General features: G+C 49.2%; 1 protein-coding gene across 1 annotated transcript in view; it reads left to right on the plus strand.

Moving 5' to 3' along the window:
- THEM5 (thioesterase superfamily member 5) overlaps positions 1–6,930 on the plus strand; it is an 8,916-nt gene extending 1,986 nt beyond the window's left edge. The window contains 5 exon segments of the mRNA XM_032267544.1: positions 1,359–1,499; positions 2,223–2,228; positions 4,472–4,571; positions 4,891–5,015; positions 5,332–6,930. Coding sequence (XP_032123435.1) covers positions 1,359–1,499; positions 2,223–2,228; positions 4,472–4,571; positions 4,891–5,015; positions 5,332–5,654 — 695 coding nt within the window. The 3' untranslated portion in view covers positions 5,655–6,930.
- Positions 6,931–10,250: the final 3,320 nt, after the last annotated feature.

Below are 10,250 nucleotides of genomic sequence, written 5' to 3' on the forward strand. Positions count from 1 at the left end.
CACCCCCTCCAACCCCGTGAAAACCCTTGGACACCGCACCCCCTCCACTGCAGGCCTTGCACACCATCCCTGCTCTGTGGGGTCTGGAGCAGCACTCCTGAAAGACCCATTGGCTCCTAATGATATAGAGCTTCCACCTTCGTGTGTCTGTGTGTGTGTGTGTGCGTGTGTGTGTGTGTGTGCACGCATGTGTATCTTCCTGTCTCTGTCATTCACATATGTGGTCTCCCTACCCAGTGATGAATGAGTGGTACAGGGGACAACTACCCTTGGATTTATGACACAAACAAAGCAGGGATACCAACCAATAATTTTTTAAAAAGAATTTGGTACTTCTGGCCAGGCACTGTGGCTCACGCCTGTAATCCCAGCACTTTGGGAGGTCGAGACGGGTGGATCACTTGAGGTCAGGAGTCCAAGACCAGCCTGGCCAAATGGTGAAACCCTGTCTCTGCCAAAAATACAAGAGTCAGCTGGGCGTGGTAGCGGGCACCTGTAATCCCAGCTACTGGGGAGACTGAGGCAGGGTGAATAGCTTGAACCCAGGAGGCGGAGGTTGCAATGAGCCAAGGTTGTGCCACTGCACTCCAGCCTGGGCAAGAGAGCAAGACTCCATCTCCCAGAAAAAAAAAAAGAATTTGGTACTTCTAAAAAAGAATGTAGTGCCGGGCGTGGTGGCTCAAGCCTGTAATCCCAGCACTTTGGGAGGCCGAGGCGGGTGGATCACGAGGTCAAGGGATCGAGACCATCCTGGTCAACATGGTGAAACCCCGTCTCTACTAAAAATACAAAACATTAGCTGGGCATGGTGGCGCGTGCCTGTAATCCCAGCTACTCAGGAGGCTGAGGCAGGAGAATTGCCTGAACCCAGGAGGCGGAGGTTGCAGTGAGCCGAGATCGCGCCATTGCACTCCAGCCTGGGTAACAAGAGCAAAATTCTGTCTCAAAAAAAAAAAAAGAATGTAGTAGTGGTAGTTGTCTTAGAAAACAAATCAGAACGTTGATGGACTTTTCTGCTCTCATTTTACTGTTTAGTGTTATTCTTTTGAATTATATGTGGATTACATAATTACATTTCAATTTTCAATGCTTACGGCCTCCTAAATTCTTGCCCTAGCCCTGATCCTAGCTCCATTCTCAGCCAGGACACTTCCTGCTTGTTTCTCCCTAGACAGAAGGGCTCTGTGAGGACAGCAACTGTGCCTCTGCTCCCAGAGGGAAGGCTCGCTGGGGGTGGGCCTGGTGTCTTCTGGTTTTCTCTTCTTAATCTTGTACCAGAGGCAAGACTCAACCACACGGTGCTGCCTCCTGACCACACCCCGCCTTTTCTGGCTGTGACACTGCTTATCTCTCCCCAGGCAAAGGTGACTGGCGCATCCTCACCAGGTACATCCAAGTGGAAGGACAAGGCTATGAGTATGTCATCTTTTTCCACCCACCCAAGAAGTCAGTCTTTCTTTTCCAACCAGGCCCCTACCTGGAGGGCCCCCCAGGGTAAGGTCGCCAGTAAAACCTTGGCTGCCTCCTGGGCTTGGCTCAGCAAGGCAGGTTCAGCACCCACTAGGCTGGCCCTGGAGTCTGTATCTTTCTCTAAGGGGTGAGGATGGGAGTGTGGGGCATGGGCTTCAGCCTCACAATACCAGGCCTGGAAGGACATACAGCATTATCTGGCCCAGTTCCCACTGTGCAGATAAAGGCTCCTCATCAAACTCTCAAACTTTTCCAGACAAAAGACCTACAAGGCCACTTTGAGAAGAATGTGGTACACTTGGAAGAGGGCAAGATCTGGAATCTAGACTCTGACTTCCTGTCCTGCTCGGCTGCTGCTGGCTGTGGGACTCTGAGCAAGCAATCTGACCCCTGGTCTTTAGTCTTCTTACCTGAAACCTGGGGCAATAATGTCTACCTGCCAGGGTGACCAGAGACATGATCTTATGGGCCTATGTGTGCACGCTCATGAACATAAAGCACGGTATAGTATCAGACACTGCTCATCCAAAACCTAGGCTCTACTCATGGGGAAATGGAGGTGCACACAGCTAAAGTAACTTCCCAAGGCAGCACCAGCAATCAAAGTCAGATGCAGGGCTCTATTCTGAGAGGTGAGAGTCAAAGTCCACTCTTCTCTCCACTACACTCTGCTGCCTCCAGGCTTGGAACAGACCTAGGGAGGAATGCACACTGGGCATAAATGTGTCCACAGGCTGGCCTGGGCCACCAAGTTCATGGTTGTCCTTCTTCTCCTCCATCCCTATGCCTGCTCCCGACAGTCACTGAAAGCTGGAGGTGGCACTAGAGCTCCTGCAAGGGAAAGAGAGACAGAGAGGGCAGGAGTGGCTTTAGGGTCCTGAGGCCTGAGAGGGGCTCAACTGGGGTTAAATAGAATCCAGACTGCTAAATAGATGTCAGGGCCTCCAGAGGCTGTGGATGCCAACTGCAGCCCTCAGTCACCCTGGTCATCCCAAAGGAGTCCTCCACCAGGACACCGCTCCACACACTAGGATGTGCAGATACTAGTGAAAAATTCGTGTGTGAAGATTTCAATTTCGATTAGGATATGAAGAATTGCTCAGAACCCTGCCCAGGCCAGGGACCCACCCCCTCTTCTGAAGCATGGTTGACTTTTATTTAGGGGCTGATGGAGGTAAAGCCAAAGAGGCAGAGGAGAGCCATCCAACACCGAGGCCAGTCAGTGGATTGAGGGGTTGGGGAGGTCCAGATTAGTATCCACCAGGCCCCTAGACCACGGGGAGTGGGAAGGAAGAGTTACTCGTTGACCAAGAGCTACTCTGAAGATCCACATATTGGCCAGTGGGTCCCTAGCCTGGCCAGTGAGGACAAGAAGGAGAGAGTTGGGTTTGAATTCTTTGACACCAACTCCTTTCACCCTCTTTCAAGCAATTTGGGAGGCAGAGAGGGAAGTGCCTACAAAGTGTGTAAATTATGTTTGCAAACTTTTATTTAATCCGCTGAGATCAAAATTATTCTTACTCACAATTCATGGTGGAAAAACTAAGTCTCAGAAAGATTTAGCAATCTGCTCAAGATCAAACAGGCAATGAGCAATGGGGCAAGGAGTCCAACTGGGTGAGTGTGGCTGCATGGCCCCCAGCTTTCTCACCGAAGAAGCAGGGAAGGAAGGGTATGGGAAAGCCACTGGTCACAGGAGCAGGAAGGTAACCCACGGCAGTAGAGCATGGACAGCTGATCTGGGTCTGTGGAGAATTGGGACTGTGGTTTTGAAAATTAGGAACTCAAGCCAGGCGTGGTGGCTCACGCCTGTAATCCCAGCACTTCGGGAGGCCGAGGTGGGTGGATTACCTGAGGTCAGGAGTTCAAAACCAGCCTGGCCATCATGGTGAAATCCCATCTTTAAAAAAACAAAAAAAAATCAGGAACTCAAATCCATTTGGTGCTATTGGAATTCTAAAATTGGGTGCCTTTCTATTTTCCCCAAATTAGCCACCCACAAAGTAGCTAACATGAAGCTTGCACAAGCAAGAATGAACATATTATGCTTTTTTTTTTTTTTTTTTTTTTTTTGAGACGGAGTCTTGTTCTATCGCCAGGCACCAGGCTGGAGTACAGCAGTGCAATCTTGGCTCACTGCAACCTCTACTCAGCAGTTTCAAGCGGTTCTCATGTCTCAGCCTCTCAAGTAGTTGAATTACAGGCACTTGCCACCACACCAATTTAGTTTTTGTATTTTTTAATAGAGATGAGGTTTCACCAGGTTGGCCACGCTGGACTGGAACTCCTGACCTCAAGTGATCTACCCACCTCAGCCTCCCAAAGTGCTGGGATTACAGGCATGAGCCACTGCGCCCAGCCATTCTAGGCACTCTAAATAAAGCAAATGTCTGCAGCATTTGAACATTTCAGCTCAATTTCAGCAATGAGCCTGCTGAAGTGGGTTCTCTGCTTTCTGTGGCAACACTGCTCTCAAGTCTGACATGCCAGCCCCTTGATAGGTCATAAGTTATGTTTCACATTTACTTATCTTGACATGTGGGCCCCGCACTGACTGTAGGGACTGGTAAGGTGAGAAACAGCCCAGGGTTGTGCCTCCAAGACTGAGTCAAAAAGTTCAGGGGCTTCTTCATTTCCCGTGTATGCACATCCTTCCAAATTATGGCAATTGTCGCCAGCAATTAGGTAATGAATCAGAAAAGCATTTTCTATTAACTTTATCAGGAAAAAACCGTTTTCCCTGATGAAACAGAATAGTTGTATCAGTGGCTGCAAACACATGCTGAAGCAAATCAGCTCAGCTGATTTTGATGGATTTGATCAGATGGGATGCAGCTGTTTCCTTTCCTGTTTTTCTGCCCTGAGGCTGAAAGTCTGTGTTTGGAAGGGTCTAGGGAAAGGGAGAGGCGGGGTCCCCACAGGAGGGAGGAAAGGCCCAGTGTGGGGGTCCACCCAGCGGCCTCAGCCCAGACCTTACTCCTCACCCCACCCCCACCCCCAGGTTTGCCCATGGCAGTCATGATGGACGAGGCCTTTTCTAAAATTGCCTACCTGGCTGGACAGGGGCTGCTCACACAAAGCCTCAACATCAGGTTCAAAAAGTAAGTAAGGGCCCTTGGGGCACTGGCCAAAGTCACAGCCCTTTTCATCCCTGGGAGTGGCTGTCCTCGGCAGCTGGGGTATGGGAGCCCTGCCTGCCACTCTCCTTCCCAGCCCACTCCCAAGCAGTTCCTCTAGTCCCTCGCCAGGACGCAGCCTCTGCTGTCCAACATTTGGAAGCTGACAAAAAGGCCCTGAGCCTAAGGCCACTTATGAGACCTCGAGGCAGGGAGGAATGAAGAGAGGGAAGAAGACACAGAGGGTGAAGGGGTGGGGGGCCGGGTTCACGTAAGAGGTGGGCTAAGCTGCCTCCTCTCCTAGCTTGATCCCCGTGGGCTCTCTGGTTGTAATGGACATAGAAGTGGAAAAGATAGAAGACCAGAAGCTTTACATGTCCTGCATCGCCCAGAGCAGAGACCAGAAGACAGTCTATGCCAAGTCCTCAGGTAAAGAAGCCCCCAGCCCCACCCCAGGCCCCGTCCTGCCACCACCCACCCCCAGAACAAACAGGAAGAAGGAAAGATGCCAAGGATTCGCCCCAAGCCTCAGTCCATCTTCTTTAGGGTGGGTAGGGCACCTGCTGGAGACACAGACGAAGTGAGGGAGAGCAGAACTAGGGTTTTTTCTGTGTGAGTTATACAACCCGTCCTGAAAAGACAGCACCCAGGTACTGGGTAATTTGATGCCACGTGCTCAGAGTGTCCATCCGTCTCCTGCCATCTCAGTGCAGCTCTTGCAGCTCAGCTCACCCTTCTCTTGCAGGTGTCTTCCTTCAGCTGCAGCTGGAAGAAGGGTCGTCGTCCCAGAAACAGTCACTGTGCCTGCAGGAAAATCTCTCACTGCTTCTCCTGCCTGCCTGGGACCACCACAGAGCAGGGAGGGGTCCTCAAGAAGCAGTTGGTGAGGCGAGGGAAAGGGCTCTTTTTTTTTTCTCTGAGTTAATAAAGTCCCACAGCCCCATTCTCGGCCCAGGGCCTTTCTATGGTTGGAAATCAAACTCTTTCCAGGGCATCCCACATACCCACCTTCCCATTCAGCACCAACTTAAAAGACTTACTGAGTACCTGCCAGGTGCCAGGCACTGAGTGAGGCACCAGGCACCCAGCAGTGACGGACAGGACCCCCGACCTCAAGATGTGCCATCTGGGAGCCAGGGGCCAAATGCACAGAGTGCTCCATCACACTTCTCCCACGCCCACCCTGGCTTCCATCATGAGTGCAGTGTCATCTCAAAGGGAGGAGAGGGCAATTGTACTCCACGAAAGCAATCAGAAAACGCCTTCTAGAAGAAGCTCTTCCTGAACCGTCTCAAAAGTTAAGAGGTGTTCACTAGGCAGGCAGGGGAGGACAGGATGTCTCAGGCAGAGGGAAAATAAGACAAAGGTGCAGAGGTGAAAGTGCACAGGGACTTTGGAGAAGAGCAAGGTGTTGAGGAGGGCAGGCGTTTATGGAAAGAGAAGGTGGGCAGGGCAGGAGCAAGCCACGGGAAGGCTTCATAATCCCTGCTGGAGAGCTGGAACTTTGTCTTGCAGGCAACAGGAAGCCTCTAAAGGCCTTGTGCTGGGGAGTGACAGAGCTTTGTTATTTAGAAAGATGACTCAGTGGCAGTAAGGCATCAGCAAGAATGAAGGCAGGAGCACTGGTCAGGAGAGCCCTGCAGGCTTTACACTAGAGACAGTAAGGGCTTGCAGGGGCTGGGGCCTCCGTGCTGAGAGGTATGGGAAAATGTTACAAATATAGCAAGTGCAGGATTTTGCCACCAGTTATACAGTGTGGCTCTGTGAATGAGAGCTGTCTAGGATGACTCCAAGTTTCTGGCTTGACAGGTTTCCAGGCGATTATCACTGGAAATACAGAAAGAGGTGGGGGTAAAGAATGAGCTCCATTTTACATGCATCGAGCTTGAAGTGCCCATGGAAGTTGTACCATGTGGCAGGTGCCAGCAGGAATGTGGATATGGTGCTATGGGGCTCAGGAGAGACGAGTTACTGATCGACATTGTGAGTCAATATGAAATGTGACCTGAAGCCCCTGGGAATGCGTTAGGCAGAGAGAAAGTGAGAAGGAGGCAAAGGGAATGGCAGAGGTGAGGAGGGACGGGAGATGGGAGGGAGGGAAGAAGAAAAGAGGTCAAATATAGAACCCGAACCTTAGGTCACACTGAGACTTCAAGTTGGGATAGAAGACCAAGGATCCACTACGGAGGCTGAGAACAGGACAGGCACGACCATCCTTCAGAGGAAGAGGCCAGCAGTAGCAAATGCTGACGAGAAGGCAAGGAAGATGAGAATTAAAAAGAAGCCTTTGAGCCAGGTGCAGTGGCTCACGTCTGTAATCCCAACACTTTGGGAGGCCGAGGCGGGAGGATTGCTTGAGGCCAAGAGTTTGAGACCAGCCTGGGCAACAAAGTGAGGCCTTCATCTCTACAAAAAGCAAAATAGTAGGAAAATAAAATAAATCGGCACATCATAAAATTAAAAAGAAGCCTTTGGATTTGGTCATGAAGAAAATGTGGTTTCCTTTGCCAGAGCAATTTTAGGAGGTGGAAGAAAAATCCAGATTACGGTGAATGAAAATATGAACAGGGAATGGGGAAATGAATGTAGATGCTTCTTTCTAGGAATGTTGTTGTTATTCAAGGAAAGATATTTGAGTGTATTATAAATTGCTAGTGGAGAGAGGCTGAAACCTTTAGGAGAAAGAGAAGCAGGGCCGCCATCCAACAGAGCAGCTCTCTTAGAGCTGTCTTGGAAGCCATGGGAGAGCATCAGCATGACTGAGACCAAAGGAAGGAGGAAAAGTATAGATCAGGACAGGAAGCTGAGGAAGTAGAGATCGGGACAGGAAGTTGAGGGGATTCGACCCAGAGTGCTTCAACTTTCTCAGTGACATGGAAGGCAAGGCCATCAGTGGGGAAAGAGCGGTCTGGAGGAAGGGGGATGGTTCGGAAAAGCCGCTGCAGGGATCAGGAAAACAGGTACCAGGTACACGTGTGGCCAAGACATGCTTGAGTGCCCTGCTGGTAGAACACAGGTGTCTGGAGTGGCACCAACCTTAGGAGAGAGGAAGGTGGGAGCCAGCTGGCAAAACTCAAGGGCAATGGTGGGTGAGTCGGGTGAGAACAGTGGAGGGGGAGGAAAGAGAGCAACACGGCTGGTACACATTTCTAAGGACAAAGATTTGCTGTGAGGAAGAACAACAATGGAGGAGGCAAAGGGTGCCCAGGAGAAGTCTGCAGCTCCTCTAAGCCTGGGGAGGCGAAGGATGGGACCAGCTTCCACAGAGAGGGCTATACGAAAGAGGTGACCTGTCCTGAGACTGCCGGAATTCCACTGAGGCTAGTAGGTGGAGGGGATGTTCAGGCGGAGCTTAAGATCAGGGAAGGTTTACCAAAGAATGAGAGCTTCCAGGGCCATATCGTAAAGGACTTTGTTATTAGGTATGGTAAAACCAAATGTTAAAACAGATAAGGCTTTAAATCTCCATAGCTGAACACATATCTTCAAATAGAATGTATTTCTCACTCACATAAAGTTCAGCCAGTGGTGTCTAGGAGTCATTCAGGACCCTGGCTGACAAAAGCTTTGTTATCTCCAATACTAGACTTCCAAAATCGCCCTCGGTGTTGGCATCCAGTTGCCAGATGAGAGAATCCACAAGGGAGATGTTCTGGGTCAGGCCTCCAGGTGGTTCCATTGGCCAGAACTCAGTCACGAGGCCCCCCCCAAACTGCAAAGAAGGCTGGTTAGAAAATACGGTCTAACTATATGTTTTTTGTCTTTTTTTTTTTTTTTTTTTTTTTGTAATCTACAAACTCGACTCAGGTTTTGCCAGTTGCCCACTAATATCCTTTTTGTGGTTCAGGATCCAATTCAGAATCATACACCGCATTCAGTTGTCATGTTGCTTTCTTTTTCTTTTCTTTTTTTTTTTTTTTGAGACAGAGTCTCGATCTGTTGCCCAGGCTGGAGTGCAGTGGTGCAATCTTGGCTCACTGTAACCTCTGCCTTCAAGGTTCAAGCGATTCTCCTGCCTCAGCCTCCAGAGTAGCTGGGATTGCAGTGTGTGCCACCATGGCTGGCTATTTTTTTTTTATTTTTAGTAGAGGTAGGGTTTCACCATGTTAGCCAGGATGGTCTTGGTCTCCGGACCTAGTAATCTGCCCGCCTCAGCCTTCCAAAGTGCTGGGATTACAGGCGTGAGCCATGGCGCCCTGCAGGTGTCATGTTTTTTTAATCCCCTTTCATTTGAAGCAGTTCCTCTTTCTTTGTCTTTCATGACTTTGACCTGGTTTTTTTTTCTTAATTTCTTTTTTTAGAGACAGGGTCCTGCTCTGTTGCCCAGGGTGGAGTGCAGGGACGTGATCATAGATCACTGCAGCTTCAAACTTCTGGGCTCAAGAGATCCTCCTGCCTCAGCCTCCCAAGTAAATGGGACTACAGACGCATGCCACCACGCTCAGCTAATTTTTTTTTTTTTTTTTTTTTTTTTGTATAGATGGGGTTTCTCTATGTTGCCCAAGCTGGTCTCAAACTGCTGGTCTCAAGTGATCCTCCTGCCTTGGCCCCCTGAAGTACAAAAATTACAGGCACGAGCCACTGTTTGGAACCCAGTTCACCGACATGTTTCTCAGAGGGCAAGTTGGTTGTCCTGTGAGGGTTCCAAGGTTTGGATTTCTCCAGTGTTTCCTCATAACTAGATTGAAGTTATGCATTTTTGTCGGCAATATTTCAGCAGCAAGGCTGTGGCCTTCTCAGTGCTTCATGACAAGAGCAACGTGATGCTGATTTGTCCCATTCGTGCCAATGTTCCCTTTGATCAGTTGATCACTGTGGTGTCTGCTATATTTCTCCACTGAAAATTACTATTTTTTTTTTTTTTGAGATGGGGTTTCACCATTTTGGCCAGGATGGTCTTGAACTCCTGACCTCAGGTGATCCACCCGCCTCGGCCTCCCAAAGTGCTGGGATTACAGGTTTGAACCACTGTGCCCAGCCTGAAAATTACTATTTTTATCTTCTTAATAAGTATCTTATTGGGCGATACTTTGAGATTGTATAAATATCCTGTTTCGCATCACACTTTTGCCCATTAATTTTAGCTTTTATTGATCATTCTTGCCTAAGGCAATTATTAGATAGTGGCATGGGAAATTTCTAACGCCATCATCCTTTCAGCATGTTTTCATTCTAATGATATGTTGAAGAAGAAAGTAAAATAGGGGCCAGGCATGGTGGCTCACGCCTGTAATCCCAGCACTTTGGGAGGCCGAGGTGGGTGGATCACTTGAGGTCAGGAGTTTGAGATTAGCCTGGCCAACATAGTGAAGCCCCCATCTCTAACAAAAAATACAAAAATTAGCTGGGTGTGGTGGCACACGCCTGTAATCCCAGAGACTGGGGAGGCTAAGGTGGGAGAATCATTTGAACCTGGGAGGCAGAGGCTGCAGTGAGCTGAGATCATACCACTGTACTCTAGTGTTGGTGACAGAATGAGACTCACAAAAAAAAAGGATGACGACAAAAGAGAAAGAAGAAAGAAAGAAAGAGAAAGAAGAAAGGAAGGAAAGGAAGGAAGGAAGGAAAGAAAGAAGAAAGAGAGAAAGAAAGAAAGAAAAAGAAAAAGAAGAAAGAAAGAGAAAGAAAAAGAAAGAAGGAAGGAAGGAAAGAGAAGGGGAGGGG

This window comes from Sapajus apella, unplaced genomic scaffold (assembly GCF_009761245.1).
Source record: "Sapajus apella isolate SASKATOON/1434 unplaced genomic scaffold, GSC_monkey_1.0 scaffold169, whole genome shotgun sequence".
NCBI lineage: Eukaryota > Metazoa > Chordata > Mammalia > Primates > Cebidae > Sapajus > Sapajus apella.